An 18,846-nucleotide genomic window follows, 5' to 3' on the forward strand; every position below is an offset into this window, starting at 1 on the left:
TATGTTTTTTTTATTATTTATTTTCTTCAATTTGTATATTGTTCTATCTGGACTTCCTACGTGAGCTTCCTTCTTAATGGACAGATCTGGATCTGGACTTCCTTCTTAATGGATGGTCTGGATCTGGAATTTCTTCTTAATGGACAGATCTGGATCTGGACTTCCTTCTAAATGGATGGTCTGGATCTGAACTTCTATTTCAGCTTTTTGACGATTTATGAATTCATATATATCCTTTTTCCCTTAAGCTTTAGGAAATATACTAATCTCCTCCCTTGCGGCTGGGATTGGAACGTGCCAACACTAACTGGGTACAACATAGTGTATACTTGGTGCCAAACGACTGACATGCGAATCCAAGTAGGTGCTATGGCTGAAACGCGCAACCAAAAGTGCTGTGGGGCGCCGCCACTGATGTAAACAAAATTTCCGCTTATGGGAATGGTAAATCAATCAGACAGATGCAATATCTGTTCAAAGACACAAACTTGTATCAGTGCTTTGACTTCTTTAATTTTCATATTAACTTACATATGATCACTGATTTCATTTATCGCGTATATACATTAATTTATTTATTTTATATTTATTCTTTATCTTCTTATAGTAGATTCTATTGTTTTTCATCTTTTCAATTTGCTTTGTTCTTATTTATAAGGTTATTTACATATATTATGCTAATTCTTGGTGTTGCATGCCTGGTGCTGCCATCTCTAATCCTCTTTGGAAAACTATTTACATTACTTGGTCCTATTGGGTACGTAACAACATACATTGCTTAATTCAAGAAAGTTGCATTACCAGGATGCCCAAGCAACAGTGGTGTACAAGTTTCATCTCATGTTCTCGATGAAGTTCGTTTTGATAACATTAGTCGCTTCATATGTTATCAGCAGACACGAACAAGATCTGCATTATGGCACTCACATACAAACAAGAAGTGCAACAAATGTAATGTTGCTCTTCATGAGAAATGTTTCAAACTGTTTCGTTCCAAATAAAGTACTATTATGTAATTTTTTTTTTACATGTAAAGCAAATTTTTCACTTGTAGAAATATCTTGATATATATTTGCTTCGCTTATAACATAAATACAGTGCATAACGATGTAAGTAACAGTCATACTTATCTATAAAATGTAATATATCATTTGTCAAGTTCCAAAATTCTTTGTTGCCAAGAAAAAGCCAGATATGACAAAAATCTATTTTATTATACCTAGTATATTTTTGTTTTTTATTCCATTCAGTAAAACAAATATTCAATTGTGCATTCTGAATATGATGTGTGTTAGATAGTTATAAAAAAAATAGAATTATGAATGAAAAAGAACTTACGAGATAAAAATAGCGTGGGTTCCTCTTTACGTATCCAAAAATGACCTCATCATTGCCCACCGATTCATTTTTGAACCACACCATATTTGGCCAACCAGCATTCTGAGATCAGAAATTCTTGTGAATTATTAATAGATGGTATATATACATCCTAAATTTGCAAAATTTCAAAAATTTAAAACGTAAAATATTTTGGGCATAAATGGGTTAATACAATGAAAACATACATTAATATTAAATTATCGGATAGGGTATAATGTCAGTCATAGTGGGTAATAATATATAGGTAGTGTCTGCTGCCATGTCCATGGTTCATAATTAATAGTTCGTCAGGATATAGTGAATTGCAAATTGCTGCGACCTGGCCAGGCAATCAGCGCAGTTGGAATGAGTTTACAATAAGCTGAAAAATGCAGTGCCAGCATTTGTCTTCTACTTGGCAGATATTGTGAGGCCACTTGAGGCTACGGTCATCTGCGATACCATTCTCCACCTTGGCTGGGAAACACTCATGCATTCACCTTATCTCCCAGATATTGTCCCATCCGACACAGACTACCATCTGTTCCATTCACTGGACAACATTGCTGAAATCTAGAAAAGGTGCAAACCATGTTTGATGACTTCTTCAATTCAAGTTTCACAAAGTTCTCACAGTGGGATCCACGGTCTTCCAGAATGTTGGAGACAACTCATTGCCGTTGATGGGGGTCTTTGAACAACTAGGTTCATTGCTTCTTGGTGTTTGAAGGTGTTGGGTGAAAATTCAGCAGAACTTTCTTGGTCACCTGTTTTCTACTTACCAGCCCTTATAGGCTTTTCTTTCTAGTTTCACTTTAATTACACTTGAAGTAATCAAGCATAGTTCTGAAATGTAACACCTACAGGCAGTCAAAGCAGAGGGGGAAATTTTACTTACATTATTTACTCCTTATCTCACTGCCACAGCTGTCCCTAAGTCTTCAACAAACATTCGCCTCTGTGGGAATTTCCAATCAGGTGCTGCCTCTGGGATAAAGGCATAAGCAAGAGAAAGGTAAGGTAACAAAAGTAAGCAGAAAAATCAATGGGCGAATTTTAGTTTTATTTATTTCTATCTACAAAATAAGACATGGAACATGCACTGCACAATCCTGAATATATTAACATTATAAAACAGATATTTCAAGCATTCTATGCTTCCTAACAGAGAAATACAATATAGTCTAACAATTTATCTGGCACATCTTTATTTTCTTACTTTCATCTGAATGTATATTTCAGGAATTGACGTGAAGTGATCTAAAACAGCATCAAATGAGCGTTATTCTATCTCTAATTGCAACAGTTGCCAAAGGCAAAATATGAACATTTCAACTGCAGAAAAGAATATATACTAAAGAGCTCAAAATGGCCTCTCACTCAGGAGACCAGGAAGACAATAACTATTCCCTCATTTCAAAATGCTGATGTAAAGTACTAACATTAGAACATTGAACTTACGGGAAATGTAAGTTCAAATATAATCACCTATCTCAAAACTAAATAGACACATCTATTTAGTATCATTGTGCAATGTATCGATGAACATGAACAAACCAGAACAGAGGAACAAAATATATGTACACATTTAGGCCCTGCCAGCAAGCTATACCTCTGCCCTACTCGAACTGTTACAGAAAAAACATTAAAACCTTAGGGGATAATGATATGCTATTCACAGGAGACATCCTCGGAAGGTAATTACATTGAATCATCCCCACCCAGCACAGTAAAACACTGTGAAGTCCCTCAAAAAGGAATCTCTGTACGTTATTTTTCAAGTAAGTACAATAATTGACTACTGTCACAGGAACAGCACGAACTCGCTCATGCACATTTACGCAGCACTTGGGATTTCTAGTGCTACAACAGGAAACAGGAGTATCACAAAAATACTGTTAGAACATTGTGGAAAGAGGAATACCACATTTTTGACACAACAATGGGTTCCAATAAAGTTATAGAAATAATATAAATTCTAGTAAAAAATATATCTCATGAGGCAATAAATTTAACAAATTATTATTTAGATTATTGACTTTTGTATGTGATATTTACAAATTATATACAATTGCACAATCATTTAGCAAATGAAGAGTGAATTTTTTTCTGTTCAAAAACACATGCAGAAAATGCATTTTACAATCCAGATATCAAAATGCTTTTTTCAGATCCATTGTACACATTTATTTCATTATACAGTAATCTGCATAAATTACTTTTACAAGTACACAAAATAAGACATAAAAGACTTTTAAATGTTCAGGTCATTAATAGCACACGATTTGAAGAGAGAACCACATCCCACATATATATGAGAAAAAGTGAAGTTGGACATTTATATATATACTTAGACATGTAGCTACTTAAGTATATTAGGGATGGGATGTCTTACTTTCCAGATGGTGAAAAATTAATGTTTAATTTCTATACACACCTTCCCGTAAATTGTTTCATGATAGAATGCAGTAGTGTATCATGTAACAATCACTGTTTCATGTTCATATTGTGTGTGTATGTATACACTGGAATTAAGCATAGCATGTAGTTTGTATTATAGTGTATGCTCGTAACATTGTTTCCAATTCTTAGTTCTTGGGTATATATGTTGCTTAGTTCAAAGAATCTAAGAACTCTCGAAATATAATCATGAAAATAATTAAATTTGTTTCATTTGGTCCACAATTATTGGCTGCTGGAACACTGCAGTTCTCCATGCATGCAGTGTCTACAAGTGGATTATCTCTTAGGTGCCTTGAGCTGACCTTACAGAAGCCCAAACATATGCCGAGCGAGAGATCCTACAGTCAAATTCTACAACCTTAATAAAAGCTTTTAAAGGTGAATTTATATAAAGACATTTTGATCACAGTGCTATGAACTTGTTTCTTACTTAGCACACTAGAAATTTGGTACTATTTCTCCAACAAAAGTGCATCTATTAAAGTTCAATGTGCGTAGAAGTGTCCGTGCTATGGGACAATAACTTTTATTACAACACCAATTAAAGAAGAAAACCAAATGGTTACACAAAGTGGAATAGTTAATGAGGACCACATTAGAAGTTTTTGACGTGAACTTATTTTCCCCTTTTGAAGTTGAGATTATTTTGTGTTGGACTCGAAGCAATTATGCAGTTTTGATTGCATTTGCAGCTGAAAAAAATACCTTAAGGCTAGCCTTACTTAATATTAATAATCCACTTTTTCTACAAATTCAAGTTAAAGTGTAAGAGCAGCCAAAGACTAAATTTCATTTGAAGGTATTCCAATCCTAAATTCTGAGGTGAATACAGCAAGTGAAAAATATAAATGTCACACAATGAGAGCAAAATTTCCTCCATGAAAAAGTATAAAAAGATCAGTACAAATGTTACTTTTAACCTGTTTTAACATTCCATGGATATAAATTACCTTTCAGCAAATTAACCTGCAGCTTCTGTAATTTCATTTTAAGTGTAGGGCCTTAAACATAATCCAGAATACCTTACAGGAACTTTTCTTCCTTTCAGTAATTTTTAAATAATAATAATAAACTCTCCTATGTTTGAGTAAGTACACACCTTCATGCAAAAACATATGTGCTGACATAGTTGGACACACATTCTGCTCTCAAAGTAATACAGTGGTAACCTTGATTTTACGTTTTTCAGGGGACCAAAGTGAGAAAACTTACAATGCAGGAAAATGTTGTACCATCATGTTCCATTGGGACCATGAAGAATGAATGTATAATGTGGAAAAATGTAAAATTGGAGTTCCACTGTATCTGCATTAAGCAATTATTTGAATCACCAGGGTAATATCAATGTGATCGGCATACAAAGTTACCCCTTTACTTCATCTCAATAATAATTCTTCTAAAGAAACATATATTTAAAACACCAGTTACGATAACTAACATTCTAAAAGCATAAAATTACAATGTAACAACCAGTATTAAATTTGTTTACTATGTTGTTTCAAGATTATGAAAAATTCTTAAAATTACATCTAGCAATCAAATGGTGTGTGGCTTCCTTTGAGATGCCACATCAATTGCTGATGAACTGCAGCAACTAATGTTGTGTTCAATGTTTCATTTCGGACAGGAAAATCTCGATAATAGTACATTACCACTTTTAATAACTTGAGATTTTTCTTCAACTGCCTTAAATTAATCTTCACAGAAATGCACACACACAAATACCTACACCAATTTCCTTCTTTGTCTCAACTCATACTTTAAATGTGTACCTTTGTATACTTGCACTGAACAATGACAGATAACCAATTGTAGAAGAGAAAACGTCAATGTTGACATAATGCCTGCTGGCAATGCAAACCACTGTTCCTCAGGACAGTCTGTAGATATGCAATGGTGGAACATTTTAAGAAGAGTAAAATGAGGACACAGTGTTGAATTTTAAGGACGTCAACATTAACAAGACATGACGAAGATAGTTGCTCCCTTGTAATTGACAGTTTAACATTTTTCTGTGTAAGACGGAAATGTATGTTGCTACAAGATATGTTAAACTCAATTCCCACCTCAAACACAAAACTTCTGTAGTTTTTAATAGTGCCGTTATACTGTTTCAGAGCTTACTGATTACACTTGACACTGGTGTTGTGCACACAATCACATTCTAAATTGTAACTCAAATATGTACAATGTCATACAAAATTACACCATTCAAAAACTACAGTATTAATTGTTTTGGTTTATTTGGGGATATAAATGAACAAACACCCACAATGGTACCACTTCCACTGTATAAAGTTAACAACTCTACCCCATGCACTTTCTCTTCCTTCCTTAGATAAGGAACTGTACTTAAAAAACTGGAAACTTAAAAATCTTGGTGTTTTTTTCAGCAGAAGTGTTACAAAATGTATTGAATTTTAAAATGCATTAAGAGTAGCATTTTAGAAACAAGTAAATTGTGCATGGGTTGATGTAAATGCAAATGAGTTGGTTAAGTGAATTCTATAAACTAATCTTAAGGTGCACATGACAAAAAATAATAGTGCACAGACAAAATTGACAGTGATAGAATTGACTTAGTTATCAACATTCTTCTACCCGCATATTTACATAAGGCACTCTGAAATACTTGACACTTTTATCATTAATCAACATTGATGGTGGCAAAAAGCTTGCCGTTTATTAAGAGCACTAAAAGAATTGACATTTTATCATGTGATTTATATAATATTATTAAATTGAATTTTTCTGCATAGGTCTCTATTTTATGAGCACATTTTCTTTTCTAACTTAGCCTTTCTCATCTAACCTCTCCATTTTAAAACCTTGGGAGCTTAATTTACAAATGAAATACTTTTAAATTTTCACAGTGTACATTCTCAGCTTATTTTATCTTAATTTCACAAATTTCAAGTTACATTGCATTAATAATCTGAGAGTTATAATAAAAGACCTTTGCTATTAGTTAAATTTCAGGATCAATTTAGCACAATAACAGAGCGATGGCCACAAAAACTGAATTTATTAAGAGATTAGGATCAAACCAATCAAAAGTAGATATTCACACATGTTTTACCACAACTGAAAATTTTATTCCGTCAGCAAATTGTTTAAATGTATATTTATTAATCATTAAGTTTTTTGTTAACTTCAATCATCCACTGATGCATTACAATAAATAGAGAGACTGAAGGATGCTTGAGGGAGGTGCAGGAATGACTCCCAAGGATGAAAGGGTAAAGACACAGAGGAAGACCACAGACCATATGGAAAGAACAAATTGTGAAGGAATTGAAATGTACAAGAAAGGGGGTGGAGCAAAATGAAAGCTGAAGAGAGTGGTGCTGAGACAGCAAAAATGGAGGAGCTTGACTTTTATGATGACCTGTGTGGAGGATGTAAACAGCAGAGTTGGTGGTGGTGACAACAGTGGCAAGGTTGCCAAGGACACGGGAGTAGAGGGATTTCTACTGCTACTGGAGTGGACTTTTGAGTTCAGAAATAAATTTAAAGTTTATTATTTTGTTATCAAATTAGTTTTACAATAAACACAGGTCAGATCTAAAATTGTAAACATCCTGTGCAGAACCTGAATGATTCATTCATGGGCCTACCCAATGGCATAGTTATTGTGTAATCAAAGGATCTCAGGTTCACCCCTGGTGGAGGTGTATGGTACAGCATTCAGATCCCACTTCAAACTGCAGTTCCAGTCTTGATTAGCCTTTATGAGCATAAATTGGACTTAAACAACTAAACCAGGATTTGTTTTGTTCAACTCCTTAATCACTGGTGGATGACACCAAGTAAGTGAGTCACCGTAAATAAAGTATGTGTAATTTAGAAATTAATTGAAAACAGACTACATGAATTTTGATTTTGTATTCAAAAGAACAATACAAACAACATGATTATTACAGATTGGTTATAGAAATAAAGGAGTGCTAAAGTTATCAGCAATTTTACTTAAAAAAAAATCAATATATAAATATGATGCTATTTAGATAATTAATAATTTATATCCTCATTTTGTTTTAAGCAAACAAATTGTGATGCAATATACTTTTACTCTGATTTTGTCACATGCTGATATGGTTAAATCTTTTTGCAAGTTAATATAGAAAAGAATAACAACATATTATAGATAAGTTGTATCATGGGCGTAACTTGGGACCTAACTTTGACGGGGCAAAATTAAACTGGGCCTAATTTTGAGGGGGGAAGAATTAAACGGCCTAATTTTGAGGGGGCAGAATTAAACTAGGGCTAATTTTGAGGGAGTAGAATCAAACCTGGGGCTTAACTTTGGATGAAGAGACTCGAAAAGTTTTCCATAGCACAAGAACAAGCATCCAGGATTATTTGCTAAATAACTTTGACGTTTGCGAAATTACAAATATTAATCTTAATTACTTTGCTCCTCCGGTCCCCTAACTCTAAAATTTTGGACCGCCAAGTTACGCATATGAGTTGTATTTACTTCTTGCTATGGTATACAAATTTTTCATTTCTAACTAATCTTTATTTTTATATATATATGTAAATATATATATATATATATATATATATATTTATTTCAATTCAGAATAAAATAAAATTCCCACTTTCCTATTTTCTCATAACACATTTAATTAGTAATATAATTAAAAAAAAACATGTGTTCATTATCTGGCTTTCATTTACAGTTTGTGATCTAGAAGAAAATTCAGTTTATGAACTAATGATATTACACTCTTCAATAAATTCATGGAATGCTTATATCTACAGAAAATAATGCAGGTACATCATGAAAGTTAACCAATCAAACAGAACTTCAAATTTACAATACTGAAGCCTACATTTACAGAAACTCGCTCCATATTGGTGCCATAATGATTCACTTACACTGGAGCAAACACATGAAAACCGTCTGACCTATAATTTTTACTTCTGTTTTCTATTAAATACTTAATGTAAAATATTTTATTGCTTTATTATTATCATTATTATTACTATTATTATACATTAACTTGGCCTGTGATGATTGGCTATAATTGAAAGGCCAGTTACACTTCTCTCAAATTTTAGGAACAATAAAAGACTATGAAAAAGCATGTTTTTATTACTACTTCCCATCCCAGCTATAACAATGTTGTAAAAATATCATGCAGAAATGACGATGACACTGAAATGACAACTCAAAAAATACCAGCAAAGTTTAACATAATTAGGCGAAGATTTAATAACTGTAATGCCCATTAATACTATCAATATGTGTTTCAGGTAAGGCAAAGAAACTTGGAGATCAACTGTTACTCAGGTTTCTGGCTGTAGCAAATATATGTGTTGAAGCATCATGTGGCATTTTCAGCAGTCTCATTTCCAGTGTTATTCTGAATTTAGACTCACGAACTAAGTAGTCAAGTAATTGGATTTAATGTAGATTATAATTAAATTAATTTTCAATTAAACTACAGAAAAGGTGTATCAAGTTTGAAAGTTAACTGCATAAAATAATGGAAATTATTTCATGATGTGATATGGCACAATGCTGTCAACAGTCAAAATATAAATTTCACACAGATGCAGTGGAAGTGGTATCATGTTTCTTTAATTTACACATAACTGAACACATCACTTGAAACATTTATGAATTGTGTTTGACGTCATTCATTTCCTTCTGTAATAATTAGGTACCAAAGGACTTCAGCTAGAAATAATGTAAGATATGTCGATGGTTATGCACATGGATAAAGAAAGTATTTCTCTTTGTGAAAATGCTCAGGCAACAATTTCAAACTTCACTATTTAAGTCTAGAATCCACTCTGATATTTCAGAATCTTACAATGGCAGGACAGAATGAGGAGGGAGGGGGTGGGGGAATTGGCGCTGTTCAATCATGTGGCATGTAAAATTAACAATCAAGATATTTTACCAGTCCAGCTTAGCATCTTTTTAATAGCATACAGGCAAAAATGCTAAATTGACTCAATTATTAATTATGACTGGAAATGAAAGACAAAGGAAATTTAACACTGAAAAATTGAAAATTCCATTGTATTACCTTTTACGACACACTTATTATATATTTCCTTTGTTTTTCAATTCATATCCATTGATTTATCTTCACTGTTTATTTTGAAAGGATGAAGGTGAAATAAAAATAAATGTCCACTTGGCAAATGGTAGAATCTGGATATGTAGAATAATGCCAGACAAAGGAATTCATTGTTCCTATTGTATTTTGATTATAACACATCCAAATAAAAATCCTGCCCCCAATAAATGTTACAACACAGTCCAGTGTTTGCAGGAATACCTTATATAACTTGTGTACAAGGCAGATAACATTATTTGCCCATATACAAGTCAAATTTTAATCAGAGAGGTAGAGAGCTATGATTCACAACGAAGAGAGTGTGAGAGACAATCAATCATTCTTGCCTTATTCTATTTTGTCTATGGATTACATTTTCACACCTATTCCATGAAATGTTTCAAGTGACGTTTATGCAAGATGTGCACATACAAAATAAGTACAAATACGTACAAATATATCTGAATACATATCATAGTATGAAAGGGGACACAGCCCCTACATTATGTGCATGTATAATGATTCAATCAAAACCCTTCAGGTAAATTGCTCAAGAGTTATTACCGGCAATACACACTTTCAGTTTCTGCCTGCATCTTTGATATTGCAAACATTTCTAATTGACTTTACATTAATTGACACAAGAGGAATCCATTATGTAAATATTTTGGGATGCATCCCATTAATTTCTACCTACAGTGTATGAAATCATGGACAATGCAACTTTCAGTAGCGAAGAGCACATTTAGGTACACTTGGATATAGAAATGCTTGTGGAAGAAAGCAGCCATTCAATTTCCCAAACTACATATTTCAGTCTACACACGTTCAAGAAGAGCAATAAATCATATTTTTCCCAAAGAAAATTAGAATGAATAGTTATTGCTGTTATACTAAAAAAACATGTTAATTGACACTTTTAACCAATGCCTAATTCTAAATCCATGGAACATGTACGAAAAAGTACTGGCCAAAATTCACAAGATGATTCAAATAGTATATTCAGTAAGTGTAAACAAGATTTATTTTATCATGTACTATGTTCACAGGTGTTTGAAATTATGTAACTATTCATATCAAAGGAGAAAGGATGAGAGTCGCATAAGAATAGCTACACCCTTACTATGTAGGCCACTTTTCAAAATACAACGAGCAGGCTAGAATATCTAATTTTTCAGGAAATGGAGCACATCTTACTATCCATATTTACAAATTTATATGCTGGTGGTTTAACACAGAAGTGCACCAAAAGGGAGATGGGGTATTGGGGCCAGAACCCCTCCCCCTTTGGGCTTCATTTTCTGAACAAAATAGGGCAATATAATTATTTCACTGCGTTTTCCTAATCATTCAGATTGATTTCTCAGGCCTTGAACCTCTTCTCTCCTTGAAAATTAATAACTTTTTCCAAGGAATGTAATTATGCTTTTTAAACAAGATTACTTGGTGCATCAAGTAAACAAAGTAAGAATTATGCTCCAGTTTTCCTTCATGAAGATGAAACAATTTTTTCTGGCTAACTTTCAATGCTGAGCAATAAAAGCTGATCAGAGAGAGATCGGATGGTGGTCCTATATTGTTCTACAGGTCTTATGTTATACATACGATATATAGCAAATACACAATGCTTCATATCATACTGAGAACTAGATTTCATGCAGTAAGACTTTCTAGTTTCTTTATGGAAATAAACTGCAATACACAGATTTCATTACATGGTTATTTGTCATCCTCAAACGAGAACAACAGATACGTAGCACTATATTTAATTGCATTTAAAATACAGGCCACTTTCTTAATATACACTAACAGAACACATTATAGCTGTAGAATTTGTGAATATTCTGCTAATTTGAAGAACCCAACATTTCACATCTCACCTTGGATCCTGATAATTTTGATAAGTGCCTCTAATCACTACTAATTGGGATGTTAGATATCATGTCAAGGTGAGCTCACTGCAAATATGCCTCAGCTTTTGGTATATATGAGAAGCTATTATCAAGTTAGGGAAACTCTAAGATGAAGGTAACTGATAAGACTGAACATGAAACGAAAAATATCAATACCAGTTATTTTATCATGTTAGCTTGAATTTTAATACTGGGAATAACAATGGTGGATAAAATCAGAAAATATATGTTTACTCTTTTCTTTTTCAATGTGCCATTACACAAACTTGGAACTATCTTTCTTTAACATTATATTACACACTTATTATTTAATGCATTCATTCCTTTTCATTCAGACAACAATGTACATAGAGCTATTTACCTTCCAGGTTTTAATGAAATCAATTCTCAAAAGTTTGTAAAAATATTGACTCTCTTGAGCTTTTGCCACCTTCATTCAACTCTGTACACAGCCTTGTTTTGGAACTTGTAACCACCACGATTACTATATCAATGTAGCAATGAAGACCTTGTTGTAAGTAAGAGTATACTTTAGCAAATCAATGTCCTTGTCCCATCCCTATTATAGACATAGTGCAGAGAAGATCATACGGAAAAACAATTAACACTCGTTAACACTAGAAGTAATACAATGCATGATTAAGTACACTATTATCACAATTGTACGAGTATCTTCACATACTCGGGAACATAATTATATAAGACTTATTCTGCTAAATTAAAATGTTAACTCTATTGCTTAATGTATATTGCAGTATTAACAATCACAAAGCTTTCTTTTTCCCAAAACAAATGCTTAGTTCAATGTAATTGTATGCTATAAATGGGCATACAATACACACATACATGTATCAATATGTACACATACATTTGTTAGTATAGAAACTATAAACTGGTAACGTTATTAATATGTAAGTACTTAAAGACAAGCCACCTGTAACTAAATAATATGGATTCTATTACTTTAACTTATTACTTCCATACCAGCTGTTGACAGTCCTTGTGTTTTTTTCTGCATCCATGATCTTTCTCTGCTTTCCTCCACAAACCAGTTTAGGCATTCTGCAGCAGTTTTCCAGTTCTCTGGTTGGCCGATGCTATCCTGGTTTCATTTGACTCTGCCTGCAAGAGAAATTGGGGGTAAGGTTTGCAAGACCCTGTCCACAGTCCTTCACAATCTACACAGTTTCAGTACAACAACTTTTACCTTTCTCGTCTACATTGATGAAGGACACTTGAAGACCTCCATCTACATTAGAGCTACCAACCATCCACAAGCAATACCTTTCAGCCCAGCTCTTGCCACACCAAGACCAAGTGGTCAACTTTTAACCTCACCACAGAAGATTCCAGGCTCAAATTCTGGCCTAGGCATGGGTGGGGTCTTAAATTTTGCTTCTGATCACACTCATCCTCATAGATGCAATAGCTAAAAGTGGCAGAGAAGTGATGCTAAATGACTTGAACTTGTCAGCCAATAAGTTCCCAGACTTCTCCTGCCCATTCTTCAAGGGATTCTTACACCAGAGACAGTTTGTAAATGTTCCCTTCCCATAGGCCTCAGTTTTGGCCAAAATACTTCAACCTACAATCACCACTCCTCCTAAGGAAATGAAGAATGGAAACAAGAGTGAATAAAATCCCTATCGAGGTAAATGAATGCTTGAAAATCATGAGAAAGATGATTGGCCGAAAGACTTCAAAGACACAAGCGAAACATCAGGAAATACACTAGGAACAAGACAATCTCCTATGAGTACTAACTCGACACTCATGATGGACAGTTACTGTGGATGATTGGCGAAGATATAGGAAGGAAAGAAAGTTGTGGAACTGGAGAAAGCAATCAGAGTAGAGGAAACTTCAAGAGGTTCTGAAGAAAAATGGTGTAGATTGGAAAGAGAGGAAACTAAAGCATGGAACAAAGTGAGAATAGAATGAATGAGAGAGAAAAGTGAAATTTGGAGAAGAGTGCAGCAAGAGCATTGCCTACAATGTTCAGCATCTGTTTTAGAAGATTAATACAAATCTATTTCCATAATAAGAGAGGGATAATATGAGGGTGAATCAAATATGAACGAGCCTTGTGCGGAAAAACAAAATTTATTGAAGGAAACAGACATTGCCACATCCTATTTTTCTACATAGTCTCCGCCCTTAGTGATACATTTTCCCAACGTTGTGGTAGGTTCTTGATGCCGTTCTCGTAGAATGAAGCTGGGCGGGTAGCCAACCAGTTGCGCACAGAGGTTTCCACCTGATCGTTGGTCGCAAATCACTCGCCCCCAAGTGCTTCTTTGAGGGGTCCGAACAGGTGAAAATCACATGGTGAAAGGTCTGGGCTGTATGGTGGATGCGGAAACAGTTCCCAGTGCATTTCCACCAGTTTTTGCCGCGTAACACCTGCTGTATGGGGTCTGGCGTTGTTGTGGAGGAACAAGATCTGGCGGATGGGACAGCCTCGTCGTTTGCGTCGATACTGCACCTTAACTTGATCCAGGAGGCCGCAGTAGTAGGGTGCGTTGATGGTCTGACGTTCGTGTAAGAAATCCACCAGTAGGATCCCCCTCCAGTCCCAAAACACCGTGCGCAACACCTTCCCCGCAGACAAACCAACTTTGTCCTTCACAGGGTTTCCTTCGCCTTTCCTCCTCCACTCAATGCTGGCATGCTTGGATGCTACGGTGTAATGATGCACCCATGTCTCGTAACAGGTAACGATGAGATGCAAAAATGGCCCTTCCACGTCAAAACGGGTGTGAAGCTGGCGAGCAATGCGAACTCTGTCATCTTTTTGAGCAACATTCAGCAGCTTGGGAACCCACCGAGCTGTGATTTTGCGGAAGCCCAAGTGCTTTCTGATGATTGATTGGACACTTCCATATCTCACACCAAGTTCTGCCGCAATTTGCTTCACAGTGACTCAGTGATCCTGTTCGACAAGCTCACGAAACCGAGCCATGTTGTCATTCGTCACACTGGTGCGAGGACGATGGGGGTGCACTTCATTTGCAACACGTTCACGGCCTGGCTGGAATCCCTTACACCACACCTTTACTCTTGCCCATGAGAGGGTACCATTCCCAAACTGGGCCTGCAGTCTCCGGTAAATTTCGGCCGGTTCGACGTTTTCCTGGGTGAGGAACTTGATGATTATGCGTTGCGCAACAGACACTGGCACACACTGCTCACTCATCATGAGAGCTACTAAATGAAGCATGCAACATGCCGGCTGTTCTGGTTCCTGACTCACGACAGCCCCACCTACCGGCCGCACATGCCCAATCACACCCTGCTACCCATTCTGCCGCTTAGCCAATCAAGGCTTGTTCATATTTGATTCACCCTCGTAATAGGAGGAATAAGAATAAAATGTATAGGCATGCAGATGATATGGCCTTGTTAGCAGAAGACAAGAGGACAGTAAAATTTTTTAACAGTAAAATTCCATGACATTTTTGCTTTGCTACATAAAATGCCCAGATTCTAGTTAAAATTATCTTTTGTAATTGATATTAGATTTCATTGTATCTTTAGCTGCTGAGAAAGGTGCATGTGAAAATGTTGAGCAATGCAACAGTTTAGCTAAAGAAAAAAACAGCTCTTATTAATATTATTTGTAAGTTGACTACAGTGAAACCCCGATTTTATGTTCCCGCATTATAAGTTTTCCTGCTTAATATGTTCATCCAGTCAGGCCCCGACAAAAGGCCATGTTAAATAATAGGACGTTCACCTCGATCTTAAATCCGTTTCCCACTTTATATGTACTCCGAGCTGTGATAATGTTTTAAATTTTGCCAGAAACCTGTTTTCTTGACCACGCGAGTTCTCCCTCCCTCCCTTTTCTTGCTTTCACGTTCCCCACACGACCTTGAACTTCCAGAAGTTAGGTTTTCATGCTAGAGGAGGGAGGGAAGAGGAGGTGCACAAGTTGCATTTGTCAAACCTCCCTTGAGGGACAGGAAGGGAAAACGGCACTTCTTGCCTTCCCCGTGAAGATGAAATGGGCCGATCCTTCTGCTGCAGGTTCAGACAACAAATGCACTGTTGCCAAACCGATGCCCTCTAAATGATGCCGTGCGTAGAGTTTGTACACAATGTGTGTGACTGAGGTGTCTTTGTTTGCCCTTCCCCTCCACAAAAATGCGAGTGGAAAATTGACAACAGGACTCGATCACCATTCGCTTCCTTGCACACATATTTACGGAATCCTTCCTAGTTGACAGGAACGAAAAAAGAGGGGGGACTTTTTTTAAATTTTTTTTCTTTCTTCTTGTTTGCAACGTTGAAAATGGAAAAAAATTAAGGATTTGCCATACCGGATAATAGGGATGGGCAGATATGAAATTTTGGTCGACACCGATAAAGTATTGATATAAAATTTACCGATATCGATAACCGATATTCTACCGATCTGATATAAAATTAGAAATGGTCCTTGAAGAACCTGAAAGGTTCAATGACCTCTTGAATAAATGTGTATTTTAAGGTGACTGCAGTGCAAAAGAAGTTGCATATTTACTCATTTACTTTTTTAGAAAGTAGAGCATGGATATTATCTATAGAAATTACAACAAAATGGCAGAATTTTGCACTAAATTATCAGATAATAATCGATATTTTTACCGATATGCCTATATGCCTATACCAATAGAGTACCAATTAATGGGTCCCATCCCTACCGGATAACTACGGTCCTTCTTCTTCAATGGAAATTCATTTAGATTCCTAAGGAAATATGATTGGATTTAGTTCAATTATTTTTAATCTGAAGTTTTTTCACAGATGCTATATCATTTGGTTATCAAAATGAAGCTGAAAACGCACAAGTTAAAGTGATCATTTTTTTTCTATGAGCAGTTAGGGTGATATTTTACTCATTGACGGAAAAAAAATATTCATGTTAAATCAATTGTATGGGGGGAGGGGGAGCGAAGTTGGGATAAATGATTCTTCTACGTGGAGCAGAGAATGTTTTCTCTACGTATTTTGTGTAACTCGTGATGAGGCCAGGAAAAATGAGTGAATAAACTAAGGGTGCGGCAATATTTTCAGAGCAGGCAAATTTAGTGCACATCTAAATGCCATTAAAATGCATATTGGGGCCAAAATAGCAAGGAGGCTGCCCAAGCATGGTGCTGATCACATCACCTTCAAATTGGCAAAAATCGAAAAATATGTGGGGGTAAAGGTGGCCGGAGCATGGTGCTGATCACACCATCTCCCGCATAATCCCCCACACACTATATATATATATATATATATATATATATATATATATATATATATATATATATATATATATATATATATATATATATATATATATATATATATATGCGCATCACGGCATGGTGCAAAGTGCATGGGAAGCTACCTTCACCTTTTTCTCATTTGTGGGGGGTTGCTTTCTCATGCCCCTTATGGTATCATTACTAGTCTTGTAATTACAGCCGGACCCTGTGGCCAAGTGGTTAGCACACCATGCTGCGATGCCAAGGGTCCCGGGTTCGAATCCCGCTCGGGCTTGGTTGTTTGTGAATGCCCATTCATCACTCATCCCCATCTTCGCAAATTAGCCCAGAGGCACAAAACACGAAGTAAAATAAACTAAATCAAGTCTAAAATTACGTTGTTGGATTTGAACCTGAATAGGCACATTCATAACATTCAACTAACAATAGTATGGCCAGTAAAAAGAAAAAAAAGCCCATCTTCCCCAATAGGAGCTCATTAATCTGCCACTGTGCACAGCTATGCAGTAATTGAAAGATTCAACCCTTTTCTCTTCCTTGAATGCCCGACCTCAGATATCTTGCTCATATGTCCGAAGAAAGCAGAGATATGACAGCATGGGAGAGCGTCTAGATCAGTGATCCTCCCCCCCCCTTCTTTCTTTCTGCAACTTGGCCTGGAATGAGCACACTTCTGATAAGACTTGTTCAACTGCAGAGGCGCCGCTCCACCACCTGTTTGTCTCCCCCTTCCCCTTCGTCCCATTACAAACTGGTCAACAGGCGCCAATGTTTTGTCTCGAGGCTCCAAAGCTATGACTCATCCACTCTGAAGGAAAGAAAAACAGCATTGTTTTGAATCATGTATGGGAAGGTTGTTTTGCTTTGACCATAGGAAACAAGCACCAGATACAAAACGAGGAGTTAAAAGAAAAAAAGACAACCTATATTTTTTCTTGTTCTTCCATCTGATAAACACCTTGAACAAACAGAGCAGTGCAGGTAAGAATAATATAATTGCCCTTTATTATCTCCTTTATTATAATTCTGGTGCTGAAAATAATGACGCAATGAAAACAAAAAAAGGAAAGAGGTTATTTACAAGGAAACTATTGGTGGAGGGGGTGTTTGTCCTAGGCAAGACTTCTAAATCCAATAATAAATCGTCAATTAACATGGATGTAAATAACTATCAGTGGCATGCCCAAAGGTGGTTGGTTGATGGGTTCATAAGCCCCCTCCCTCTGGCCAGTATTTCTAAAAAAAAAAAAGAACGCCAAAGTGAGGACTGACTACTATGAAAAGTATGTAACCCCATCCCCCCTTTCGGAAATCCTGCATTGCGACCTCTAAACATCCATGTGTAAGTTTGACAAACCTTGTTTTGTTCACTTCATGCTGTTGGGCTGATCAGGACTGATACATTATGCAGCTCAAAGTGGAATCTGAACCATTTTGCATGTCTTCAGGACACTTTGATTACAATATATAAAGATGCTTGGCACCCAGCTATAAATGATCATTCCCTCCAATTACCCGGGACTTTTCAAAATAGCAACTAATTACCAGTTTACAGAGTAACCGGAGATCTCACACAATCAGATGCATAAACTGAACCTAATAGGCGGCAGTTAGAAGCAGTCATCCACCAACCCTATCCTCGAAAGTGGGTCCCTTTAATCCGTCATTGACTTTCACAGCACATCTTGCTTTTTTTCCTAAAAAATTCATTATCATACTTCTTTCCCATTGTTAAATAATTTTTGACACAATATACCCCCTTAAAAGTCAATT

At 35.8% G+C, this 18,846-nt stretch overlaps 1 protein-coding gene across 3 annotated transcripts in view; it reads right to left on the reverse strand.

Annotated features, from left to right (window-relative positions):
- Positions 1-2,409: 2,409 nt before the first annotated feature.
- LOC145985040 (synaptosomal-associated protein 25-like) overlaps positions 2,410-18,846 on the reverse strand; it is a 187,170-nt gene continuing 170,733 nt past the window's right edge. For all 3 annotated transcript variants that reach the window (XM_083118554.1, XM_083118552.1, XM_083118553.1), the window contains exon 8: positions 2,410-12,937. In XM_083118554.1, coding sequence (XP_082974680.1) covers positions 12,869-12,937 — 69 coding nt within the window. In that variant the 3' untranslated portion in view covers positions 2,410-12,868. The remainder of the gene's footprint in view (positions 12,938-18,846) is intronic.

This window comes from Lepisma saccharinum, chromosome 3, assembly GCF_977018435.1.
Source record: "Lepisma saccharinum chromosome 3, izLepSacc3.1, whole genome shotgun sequence".
NCBI classification, from domain to species: Eukaryota; Metazoa; Arthropoda; class Insecta; order Zygentoma; family Lepismatidae; genus Lepisma; species Lepisma saccharinum.